The 12,563-nt window shown below is 39.2% G+C and overlaps 4 protein-coding genes across 4 annotated transcripts; all 4 read left to right on the top strand.

Annotated features, from left to right (window-relative positions):
- Nucleotides 1-2,620: 2,620 nt before the first annotated feature.
- On the top strand, nt 2,621-3,581 carry MELLADRAFT_90043 (uncharacterized protein; the record flags this gene model as incomplete). The annotated part of the gene is made up of 4 exons (XM_007413046.1): nt 2,621-2,678; nt 3,000-3,084; nt 3,152-3,298; nt 3,383-3,581. 4 exons carry the CDS (start codon nt 2,621-2,623, stop codon nt 3,579-3,581), a joined length of 489 nt encoding a protein of 162 aa, XP_007413108.1.
- Nucleotides 3,582-4,066: 485 nt separating this feature from the next.
- MELLADRAFT_90042 (uncharacterized protein) lies at nt 4,067-5,023 on the top strand (the record flags this gene model as incomplete). The annotated part of the gene is made up of 4 exons (XM_007413047.1): nt 4,067-4,151; nt 4,250-4,402; nt 4,471-4,612; nt 4,699-5,023. The coding sequence occupies 4 exons, from the start codon at nt 4,067-4,069 to the stop codon at nt 5,021-5,023; spliced, it is 705 nt and encodes a 234-aa protein (XP_007413109.1).
- Nucleotides 5,024-6,546: 1,523 nt separating this feature from the next.
- Nucleotides 6,547-7,587, top strand: MELLADRAFT_37912 (uncharacterized protein; the record flags this gene model as incomplete). The annotated part of the gene is made up of 2 exons (XM_007413048.1): nt 6,547-6,987; nt 7,195-7,587. Coding segments are annotated over 2 exons (834 nt in total), but the record flags the coding sequence as incomplete, so codon positions are not given.
- Nucleotides 7,588-9,251: 1,664 nt separating this feature from the next.
- Nucleotides 9,252-11,486, top strand: MELLADRAFT_78536 (uncharacterized protein; the record flags this gene model as incomplete). Its single annotated transcript, XM_007413049.1, has 5 exons — nt 9,252-9,412; nt 9,485-9,603; nt 9,690-10,636; nt 10,737-11,032; nt 11,123-11,486. 5 exons carry the CDS (start codon nt 9,341-9,343, stop codon nt 11,162-11,164), a joined length of 1,476 nt encoding a protein of 491 aa, XP_007413111.1.
- Nucleotides 11,487-12,563: the final 1,077 nt, after the last annotated feature.

Here is a 12,563-nt window from a genome sequence, read left to right as displayed (position 1 = left end):
TCCTTTTGAGCACGATCCCTTAGTGGCGACAAGCCCGATGGCTGGAGCAACTGGCCGATTTTGATCTCAACTTTCAATACGTGAAGGGCGAGGACAACTCCGTAGCTGACGCCTTGTCCCGAAAAGACAGTGAAGACTTACAGGTTGGCGTTGAAACGGTGGCGGCGCTGGTTTCGTCTCAGACCAATCTCTCTGAAGACTTTCGACGATCAGTGATTGAGGGTTACTCTGCCGACAAATTCTGTTTAGCGGTCAAGGACGGCATGCCATTGAGAGAAGATTGCTATGAGGATGAAGGTCTTGTTTTCATTGATGGGAGGCTTTTGGTCCCGGATTCAGGAGATCTTCGTACTCGCCTCATCGACGAAGCTCACAAGCGAGTGGGTCATCTGGGGTTATTGAAGACGGTGGCATCACTGCGAGCGGATTTCTTTTGGCCACGGATGCTTAAAGGTGTTGAGATCCGACTGAAAGGCTGCGAAACCTGCCAGAAGACGAAAGCCAGGACCTCCCTCCCCAATGGTTGAATGAAGACACCCGAAATACCCAAGAAACCACTCTCTGACATTGCGATTGACTTCATCGGTCCTCTTCCGAAGATTAATTCCTATGACATGCTCCTGACATGCACGTGCCGACTGACCGGGTTCACTAAACTCATTCCGACTAACCAGACAGATACGGCGGAAAGGACGGCGTCACGTTTCTTTGGCGCGTGGCTAGGAACGCTAGGTGCCCCAACATCGATCATCAGTGATCGGGATAAGGCTTGGGCTTCCAAGTTTTGGAAAACGCTGATGGATAAGCTCAATGTTTCCTTTCATCGCTCTTCGGCGTACCACCCTCAAGCGGATGGAAGAAGCGAGCGCACAAACAAGACCGTCGGACAGATCTTGCGCACGTTCACCGCAAAGCGCCAAAGTAAGTGGCTAGACTCCCTTCCCTCGGTCGAATTTGCTATCAATAGCGCTGTGAACGTGGCGACTGGGTTGTCCCCCTTCGAGTGCGTTTTTGGCCGACCTGCAAGACTTTTCCCAACGCATCAAGTCGAAGATGATACACCAGCATCCTTAGAAGCCTGGCTTCGACGCCGCGAGGGAACGTGGGCCCAGGTCCGCGATAATCTATGGACGAGTAGAGTTCAGCAGGCTTTGCAACACAATAAGCGTCATTCCAATGTCACGGTGAACGTGGACGACTGGGTTCTTCTCGACTCGGGCGACTGGCGAGGGCGTCATTCAGGGGGAGTAGATAAATTGAAGGAGCGCTATGAGGGGCCGTACAAGGTTCTTGCCACCTTCAACGAGGGTCAGAGCGTACGTGTTGATTTACCGACGGGAGACAAACGACACAACGTCTTCAACATTTCAAAACTCAAGCTCTTCGTGGAACAGGAGGACTTGACGAATGGGTCAATGGACCAGAAGTAAGTTCTCTCCTTAGTATGCACCGCCGGGCCGTACTACGCCGTTGTGAAGAAAACATTACCTTGGCCACACCGTGAGCGTCTATTGGGATCCTTTCTTGTTTGTTACTTCAGATACTCGGAGGGCGGATCAAACCAGTCAACTCGACCTCACGGCTGTCAAGATTTTATCCTTTTAGTTCTGTTCTTTTCCCTTTTATTTTATTTTTTTCTTTTGCTACTATTTTACTATTTTCTTTTCGTCTCTAGTTTCTTTCTTTTCTCTTTTTATAATTGCTTTATCTTTTTCTTTTTCTTCTTGCTTCTCTTTTTCATTTCTCTCTGGTACGAACCCTTCTCAAGTTTTTTTTATAGGGGGGGAGAATGTAATGATACTTACAGTCAGCATCATTACAAGCATATTATCATAACCATAAATATACCTAGACCTTAGACTTAGACCTTACGTTGTTTTTCATATATTCAAAATTCTTCACGCTGCAGACTAGCTCCTCAGGGAATTCGAGACTGATCTCGTAATCACATCCTTTGGAGCTAGGTAAGCACTCAGTGTTATTATCATTTCATATTTCTCTTTCACTATCAGTTTCTCTTTTCTATTATTATCATTTCCTGAGGGAATTCGAGACTGATCTCGTAATCACATCCTTTGGAGCTAGATCTAGAAATACAATATCATCATACATTGGTTCTAGACATCCAAAGTCCACGATTGTGGCATTTGATCAGCCATTCCCTCCGAGAGACACTTCCTTAAGACTTGACTTTGAGTGAGGACATACGTCCTTTACAGCTACAAGCGTGCAAGAAGCAGCGAGGGACTTGGACAAGTTTGGCTGTTTCTGATATTCTTCAATCGATCCCAGTTACATGAGAAATTATCAGCGGGGCATTTTTTTGAGTTGAGTCAATTATTATTCATCTCGTGACGACTCGTCCTGCGTTCCGCGGCCGATCTCCTTGGTCCAGGTCCTGCAAGTAGGAATGAAAGTGTACAAATCTTTCAATCTTTAAGAAAAGGTCTGGGTGTGGAACGGGAAATAGACAAACAGCGCATGCATGATGCGGCGGCGCTCGGTACTTGTAGCAGGGTATATGCGGGGCTGCTTCGGTATGTTGACACGGTACACAGATACAAACCTCGAAATTCTCCGCCGGTTGCATTTTTCATTTCAATCCTAGAAACTCTTCGAAATGTCTTGTGGTCGTATTCTAGAAAACGACGAGGACGAAATCTTATCAATTCCTCAAGGTGAACAAGTGTTTCCCTCGTCTAAAGGTCGATCAGTCCGCCTAGAATTTTACTTCGTTATCATGAGTCACAATATTGGTCCATTGGGCATATCCATCCATCAATGATAACAAAAGCTACCAGAATTTTCATTATTTTGGCGTAGTGTTTTGGCAGTGTATCTTACGCTTCAGTCAGCAAAACATCGCACCCAGAAAGGGGGACATATCAAGACGCTTCAGCGAACATTGCATCTTAACACGTCGATTTGCTATACGGACCCTTCAACTGACTGTCAAACTATCTACTCATTTGCTGTGCGCGTGGATGAACGGAAATCAGCAGCCTCAGAGTCGCAGGCAAATCGGTGTTGTCGATGTCAGTCCCAGGAAGTTGATGTCCATATCCGCAATACTCCTTGGTGTCGGTGGGTGGCGTCTCCAAATCACGTATCATACTGGTCTTGGATACCTGGCTGAAGAGCATGATAACAGAAATTGCTTTTCCTCTCAAGTTACGAACAAGTTTGCGCAAGGCCTGAGACCCGCCAAGGAATATTGTCGGCCACCTAAAGGGCAATCAAAGGAAGCACAAAACTGCGGTTCGCTTGTGGTCCATTATACCGACACCCCAGCCTGCCTGTTAGTGTCGATTTCCTTTTTATTCTCTATAAACCACGTGGGACCCATCTTATGATGTTTTTGATATTTCCTGTTGCTGAACAGTTGTTTATTAGATCTTCTGAGAAGGTATATACAATCCAATGATACTCGATCCACGTCTAAGTGGCAATGTCCGGTAGATTTTTCAGGCGTAGAAGTTGTTTGCGTTGGTTTGGGAAGCAGTCATACATGTTTTACATCAGATACCGATCAAGTGCAGTGCCATAACTTCATTTCCATCTTCATTTTACCTAGTGCTTAAGAATCGTCATCCTTGTAGCAGCTAAAAATAGGTGGAGCGTCTGCGTTTACCTCTGAAGCGGAGGAATGCCGGATTCGCAGGACAGTCGAGGACTTTGGATTCAAATTTGTTCTCCTAAACCTGGATGATATGTTTTCAGGATCTGCAACATCGGCCGTACCAAATGGTCACACGAAAAATCAAGGTTTGGTTGATCTTCGTGATACGAGTTGAGTATCTTGAATGACTCCTTATCCTATGATATCAGTGTGAAATTGACCTCTAGATTTCTATCACTAGACTTTCCGATTGATACAGCTTTCAAAATCACGGCACCAGTTTCTCCAACAACACCCTTGTGCACTCTGTTAGAGCCTCTTACACCAACATCAAGAGTCACACTTATTTCCCAGCTTGTTTTTTCGTCATTGCTGAGATTTTGTGCTAAAAACGATGTGCATGCCGAACGGCCAAAAGTATTATTGAAGTCATCCACAACGACGTCCATGGCCATTGATACCCTTGTGGGTGTGAGCCTTGGTGGAGGCTGGGGTATCGCTGAACAAATCGGAGGAACATCTTTTTCAGATAGTTTGTCACAAGATTTTTACCTTTATGACGTTCGGAAATTGATCATTCACGTTACTGACTTGAAAAATCCGACTTTGCATTGTCATTGATCACTCTAGATGTTTTCATCTGTCGACCTATCTTACAGATGGTCGACGCTGAAGTTCATCATTATATCTTACTCAACAACTTGGCATCACACTCCAAAGATCCACCTAGCCCAACGACAGTAAAAACGAGTAAGACGGTGACAATCCCCTCGCTGATCACAGGTAATTTTCCCTCTGAACTTCACGGACTTATCTTAGACCCTACCACTGATAGATTTCCATTGTTCTAGATTTTATTACAAAGCTCGAAGGAGACTACCCTATGACTAGCTCGGTTATCAATCGCGCAGCTAACAAAATTGGGTATCGATCCCCAAATACTGAGGGGACGGCTGGTAGTACAACCAGTAGAATATGTCCTTCCTGTAGATTGTCAGTTCACCTCATGAATTCCTTGCCTAGCTACTATCCAAACAACTGAAGACTAGTAATAACTCGACCTTTTTTCTCTGTAATAGACCATCGGATCCTTGCGCCAATTCCTGGAAAAAGTCAATCACACTAGCATCACACTCGACTACAGAACCCACTCTTCAGTCAAAACCTGATGAAACGACAATGAACCTTGCGGATCACCTTTGCTACTCATGTATGGGTACATTTTGTGACCAATCTTTACGGCCTTCTTCCACTATTCAATCTACTAGTCCACATCTATGGACACAATTTCCAGATTATGTATTAGACTCAATTGATCAAGAAGGAAAAACTCAAGAGACTAGGAATTATGAGGAGATGAGAAAGAAGATTGAGGATTATCTGATTGACCCGGATTCAATTTGAGATTCGGTTTCTTGGAGTTGTATATATTGTTATATGAGAATAGATGTTTTTGTAATTGACAAACCTGTTTGGAGGAATCAGATGTTAACTTGTTCATATAATCACAATTGTTCGTCTTTGAACAGTAGGATCTTCATTCTGGAGAAAGGAAACAGAGTAGGATTGAGAAACGGAAAACTTCTTTTTTCAACAATTTCAAAAATATAATGGCTTTTAACCATCAATGATTGAATGATTTTTGAATGACTTCCTTGTGATTTATGAAGGATCAATGTTCAGCTTAGTTTTACTAGCATTTGGTTTTCTTTTTCTCTTTCTTTGAGGAAGCGTGTTCCCTTGAAGGGGAATTGTATAGAATCTGGTCATGCCTCTCATCTTGAAAAAACTTGAGGCAATGTCTTCTTCAACAGCTTTCACGAGAGGTTTGAGTCCGAGCTGCAAATCGATGCTGAACAAATGTGAAACTCTTGAAGATGTGAACCTGGTGTGATTTGTATGTGAAACTGACCAGAGATGAGTTCGTCGGGGCTGTAAAAGATTGAAAGCTGTCACTCAGGGCTGAGAAAGAGATGGACCCTTTTACTGAGTCGAGAAGGGAAGGATAGCCAATTAGAATCCATTCATCGTCCAATCCATCGATATCAAAAAGTAAAGGACTCTTGAAGATAACATATTATCATTCTAGAGTACTTGATTCAACCTACAACTCATCGACATCATGGCACTACAACATCCTTCGACTTCAACAATTAACTCTGAACCATCGAATGACCTCAAACTTGACCCATGCTTGAACACCTCTCAAGCACAACTCTCTAACGAGAAAAAGTGTCAAAAGTGTCTGAAAAAGGAATGTTTCCGAACGACAAGTTGGATCTCTTGTAATTTGTATGTTCCAAGCTCATTGGATCATTCTTAATCGATTCGATGTCATTCTTGGAACAGCTCATGGATTATATCCTCAAAACAGATGTCAAACACCTTGGCACTGGGCTTGTGTGGCACGTAATTTATTGGATCCTATTGATATTGTAGACGAGGCAAGTTTAAGAACCTTAATCGCGTCAAGTCCATTCGAACATGCACTTTGAAGCCCCCAAGAAGTCATGTATCCTGACTCTTAAACCTCTAGACAAACATGTTCATCTGATGAATTTATAACTTGTCTTTAGTGGTATTGTGCTCCTTGTAGCAGTTCAAATCCAGACTTGAAACCAAAGTTCAAAGACCCACCAAGAAAGTCTAAACGAGCGACATCTAAAATCAATTATGCCGATCAAGACTCACTGCACGCGTCTGATCCTGATCGCTTTATCAACATGGCACAGGATCGGCAAAATATCGTAGATGGCTTATCATCTTCAGCATGCGTAAGTGAAATCTTACTATCCATGTCAAAACAGAATCTAGTCAGAGATTGGCAATACAAATAGGCCTTACGCCTTTTGATCCATCCGGTCTACGTGACTGAATCCTTTTAGCAATCTAATGCGCTCTTCTCGAAACCGTTCCGTCGAGTAAAAGGAACAGACTTGACGATGTCTTGGCTTCTAGAGGACGAGAGCGCGATGTCTGAGCCGATTCTGATTGATGATGATGATGCCCTTCGTGCACTGGGAATGAAGATGCCTTCTCCAACCATCACCATTCGACAAATCTCCAATATTGTGGGACCTGATACACCTGTTGAAGTTATCGATGTGGCTAGTCAATCTGAGTTATCTAGATGGACATTAGATCAATGGGCTACTTATTACGAAGATCCTAAACGTGATAAAGTTAGGAATGTGATCAGTTTGGAAGTCACGGAAACTGCATTAAATAATTCTATAGAGTTACCGCGTATTGTAAGAGAGATGGATTGGGTGGAAACCATTTGGCCACAAGATGTGCGAGTCGCAGGTAGTAAAGCATACCCCAAAGTTCAAAAATATTGTCTGATGAGTGTTGCGAGGTGTTGGACAGTAAGTAATTTCTTTATCAAGTAGCATAAGAGATGTACATATGGTCATTGCTTGAGCGTTTAACTCTCATCATGTTGGCAGAAGCCTGCCTTTCCCTTCTGTTCCACTCTTCCTCATGAGGCCTTTGCCATTGTAAAGATGCCTCATTTGAACTGTGTCTCATTGTTTCCAATTTTCTGCTTTGCCTGGTATGGGTTCAACTTTTAGGATTGGCACATAGATTTTGCAGGTTCCTCGGTATTCTATCACGTACTTCGAGGTAGTAAAACATTTTATTTCATCCGACCAACACCTTCAAACCTACAAAAATACGAAAAATGGTCAGGAGATCCAGATTTACAAGAATCAACTTGGTTAGGAGATCAAGTAGATATAGTATATAAAGTATCACTTCAAGCTGGTCATACGATGATCATACCTACAGGTTGGATTCATGCAGTTTATACTCCTATTGATTCATTAGTCTTTGGTGGAAATTATCTTCATAGTTTAAATATTCCAATTCAATTAAGAGTTCATGAGATTGAAAATAATACAAAGGTACCTAAAAAGTTTCGATTTCCGTTTTTTATTCGTATGTTATGGTATGTTGCAAATCATTATCAAAAAAAGTTGGAGGCATCTTCACTCACTTCATTAGCAAGTCCTTCTCAACTCTCATCATCGACAAAAAACTCTTTAATCAATTTAGACTCTGTTGATAGGATTCCTGAGCGAATCTTGACCGGTTTACTAGCATTATCCGAGTTTCTTATCTTACACCTAAACAACACAGAGCTTACTGTTCAACATTCTGGTTCTGACGTCAAGAAGTCAACATTAAAAGATGATATAGATCAAGAAAGAATATCTGATCCAAAAAAGACGGTTACATCACTTCGACAATTAGTTCTTTCATCTTTGAACTTGGTGGATGAAGGCCCCAAAACAACAAAGTTTTTAGAAGCACTTGATCACCAATCGATCAACCCTGTTAAAACTTCATCGGAAGATCTTTCAACTAAATCGAATAATTCACCATTTCATATCAAAGTCAAAAGAAAAGCATCAACTGAATCATCAAGTAATTCAATTGAATCATATCAAACTGAAACCACAAAAGAAACCACCAAAAAACTACCCAAAAGACCGACTAAACAAATCAAAATCTCATCAACTTTATCCTCACTTTCAAAACCTACAAACTCAAAAGATACGATTGATAAAAAAGATACAGGTGTGATTATACAAAAATTCAATCAACCTGCTAAAACTGAAATCATTAAAGGTTTAAGATCTAAACCTATTTTAAATGAAGTTGGATTATTAATTGAAAACTCAATAAATAACTTGAATCAATTTGAAGATGAGGAAAAAATTGAAGTTGAAATTAAAACTACTTGTTCTGAGAATCGAGTCGTTAGAAAATCTAAAGATGAAGATGGTAGAATTTTATATGAAGTAAGTATCATTTTTTCATTAATCTTATTAGTTTGGGTTTCTTTTTTAGAGATCTTGGTTTGATTGACGTTCTTTTTTTTGGTTTTGATTTTTGTAGACTAGAACTGTTAAAACAGTGATTGAAAAAGTTTATTTTCCGAAAGAAGATTGATTTTTTTACAACAACAAAACATGAGATGAGATGAGGAGATGGGTGAATTTTTGAAGACGTTCAAGTATAAAATTTAAAGGATGATAATTTGTTAGGTAGCTCTTAGTATGATCATCATCATCATCATCATCTACATTATCTTTTTCACAGAAAGGTTTGATATGTTTTTTTAAATTTTGTTTTTGTTTCATTTTTCTGAGTGTGTTTTTATTTACGAATTGACGTCATTCATCATTAAGACGAATTGTATCGATTCTAGCATATTTTTTGAGACTAAGTATATACATTGATTTATATGTTTTCATTATTTACACTGATTTCTCAAAATCAAAACTTTGAGATTTTTTAATCAGATTGATTTTCCTTTAAAATCGCTCATTATCATTTTAGATGAATTTAAAAAAACATCATGGCTGTGTGGATATAGTCAATTATGTGGAGTATTTTGTCCTTTATGATTTGTGGTTATTTGCTGATGATCTAAACAATAATGAGATCTTTTAGTGTGAATAGTTTGGTTGTGTTTTGTGTTTTGAGTGTTGTGGTGAACTTTGAAGCAAAAGTGATATGTAAGGGATGTCACAGATGAGAGCTGAGGATGTCAAGAGAGATGATGAAATCTTGACGGTGACACGTGTGGTTGTGGTGTGAGTGTAGTAAATTGAATCCAACTTGTTGATTACCTTCATTACCATTAACTTCTTCAGTCAAATCAACTTTCATACAAATCAAACCAATCCTCATACTTTCTAATCTTCAAGAATGGCTATCGAACCAACTAAAGCTGAAATTGCTCAAATCTTTGCTTTACTCAAGAATCAAAAGGGCAATAAAGTTAGTTCTTTGGTTTTTCTTGATATACATTGATCCTTATCACTGAATAATCATCTTCTTTACTTTGATTAGATGTGCTTCGATTGTGGTGCTAAGAATCCAACTTGGAGTAGTGTTACATTTGGTGTTTATATTTGTTTAGATTGTTCTAGTGTTCATCGTAATATGGGTGTTCATATCAGTTTTGTAAGGTAAGAATGATCTGATCAATATCTTACGATATCCAACTTTATGAAAATTCATCATTGTTTTCTGACTGTTTGTTTTTTTCATATAGATCAACTAATTTAGATCAATGGACTTGGGTCCAATTACGTACTATGAAAGTAGCTGGTAATAGCTCATTTCAAGATTTTTTATCTAAACATCCAGGTTCTTATACATCATCGGGTGATGTGAAAGCTAAATATTCATCAAAAGCTTCTGATTTATATAAAGATGAATTAAAACGTCGTTGTTTAGCTGATGAAGCTCAATTTGGATCGGGTCGAGTACATTTCGAAGGTCTTGCTAATGCTTCAAATGCGGAAGGGACTTCAACTAAGAAGGATGATGATTTTTTCGAAAGTTGGGATAAACCTGCTTCGACTACTCCTACAATCGCTCCTGCTAGTAATGCTGCCAAGACTCTGGGTAGTGTGTCGAAACCGGCTTCGAACGTTGCAGGAAAACCTACTACATCTACCGCTTCACCTCAACCTCGTACTGTTCAATCATCTAGTCTCAGATCCAATAATTCCACCTCTGGTCTTGGTACGAGTGCAAAGAGTAAAAGTAGTTTAGGTGCAAGTAAATTAGGTGCGACTGGGAAAGTCAAACTTGGAGCCAAGAAAGCAGGAGTGACTATCAACTTTGAAGAAGCAGAAAAGAAAGCAAAAGAAGAAGAAGAACGAATCAAAAAACTAGGTTATGATTCCAAAGCAGAACAAATCACTCCGAGTGAAACTAATTCGATGAATTCTACTGTTCCTAAACCTTTACAAAACAATACTAAATCTATAAGTCCTAATTCTTCAACTAAACCGACTGGTAATCCAGGTGTAGAAGATGAAAGATTAGGCATGGGATTTAGAAAATTAGGCTTCGGTCAAAGTTTTGGTATGTCAGGTGAAGAATCAGCTACTTTAGCAGAAAAACAAAAGAAAGCTGCTGCTCGTGCTGCTTCTGGTTATGTAGAAGAAGCACCTGGTACAATTGCGCGTGAAAGATTTGGAAATCAAAAAGGTAAGCTTTGGTGATTTGGTTAGAAACGTTGAATTCAACAAATAGCTTATTGACTTTTTCGTTGTTTGTCAAACGATTTTGGAATTTTGAAAAATTTTAGCAATTTCATCTGATATGTTTTTTGAAAGAAACAATTATGATGCCAATTTAGCATCCGAAGCTAAAACCCGATTAACTCAATTCTCAGGTGCTACTTCAATTTCATCAAATCAATATTTTGGTAGAGAAGAACAAAACGAAATGATGTTAGATCAAGCACAAGAAAGTATTCTAGGAGTAGATGGATTACAAGGATTAGAACAAAGTGCCAGAGATTTAGCTAAGACTGCCATGAAAGCTGCTGGTTATAATAATATTGATGAACTTCAAGATGGAATTAGATCTGGTGCTATGAAAGTTAGTTTTCAATCATCTTTTCGTGCTTCTTTGTTGATTTCATTTAAACTGATTTGTTTGTTTGGTATTTTTTTCTTTCTTTTTCAATAGCTTGCTGATTATTTTGGTGATCTTTCACAAAGATATGCATGAAAGGCTATATCGAAGTAGAGTTTACAATTGTTCTTAACAATTAATCTTCTCTTTTTTCTTCTTTTTCTTCTTTCTTTGTTCTATTGCGTTCTCTTCTTTTTATCTCTTCTCTCTCTCTTTCTCTCTCTCTCTGTTTCTATTTCTGTATCTATTCTTGGTTTTGATTCTCTTTTTCCTTTGTTTTTGCAAGGAGGATATGAATTTGGTAAACAAAATAGAGATGTCATACTGTATATGATTTTTTTTGTGATTTGTGATTTGTGATTTGTGGATGATGATGATGTGATGATATTATTGAAATAATTTTGTTTTTCGGATTTTTTTATAAAGGAGAGGTGGATAGAAAGCAGTTGATAAAATGGATGAGTTCATGGCTTTGACAATTTTCTTTGTGTAATCAATTTAGTATAAGAACTGAACTTGCTGACCAACTTGATAAAAATTACCCTGGGTTCATTTTCATTTTGGACCAGGTTCTGAGTATGAAATGACTCATGAGCTGATCCTGAGTGCTCATCTGGGCTCAAAGCATGCTCATCCAAGATGGAAATGAGCATTCTCCAGCAATGTCAAGCAAAATATGAGCAAAACAAGCTGATCACCTGAACACAACCAATATTGTCCTTTAGAGAATTTGGGGGCCTCTGTGTATGTATCAGAGATATCAAAACACTATATGAAGCTGTGATACTGTAGACAAGATACAAAATAGTAAAGTGGTCAAGGAGAATGAGAGCTAACTGTATGCAGAATGGGTATTGCCCACCCAGCCATTAGAACTCATTCACCCAGAAGGTGTACATGAAGCTTGGAAGGTTGCAGCTATGTAGACTTCACAGAACACATCACATCCATGAAATTTGTTCAGCTGCAGCAAGGATTTGATAGAATTCAAAGGTACCAAAGATGATATATGCAAGGAAATGAATTCAATCAAATTCTTTGTCAAGGTTCACTCTTTTTGAGTGTTATGTACTTCACACCTGTTCAAAATGACACTAATAATTTCTCAAGACTTTGTTACCAGTATGATCTCAGTGAAAGAAAAAATTGTAGCTTGACACTTATTCTTATTCTTTGTTTTAGCTGATGACCTTTTCAAAAATATGCAAATTGTAAAGGTAAATTCCTTCTAGGTTCTGATTCAAAGTGAACTAAGATTAATGCAGTAGAGAGATGATGATCAGTGCAAGTGGTTCCTTCCTCACCAAAGGCCAAGAGGAAATAAACTATTGAGATAAATATTTTCCAGCCGTTAAAATTGTGGACCACTCTGTCTCTTGTTATGTGCTTCTTATTAGCATTCATTGTTTGCTGCATTTTTTGACTATTGTGTTATAGATGATCTGAATTTTCACAAGGATTTTAGCCTTCTTTACTTAAGATTCTATAGATATAC

Source organism: Melampsora larici-populina (assembly GCF_000204055.1).
Source record: "Melampsora larici-populina 98AG31 unplaced genomic scaffold MELLAscaffold_34, whole genome shotgun sequence".
Taxonomy (NCBI): domain Eukaryota; kingdom Fungi; phylum Basidiomycota; class Pucciniomycetes; order Pucciniales; family Melampsoraceae; genus Melampsora; species Melampsora laricis-populina.
The sequence above is the reverse complement of the archived record's forward strand: the minus strand, read 5'-3'. Positions and strand labels throughout refer to the sequence as shown.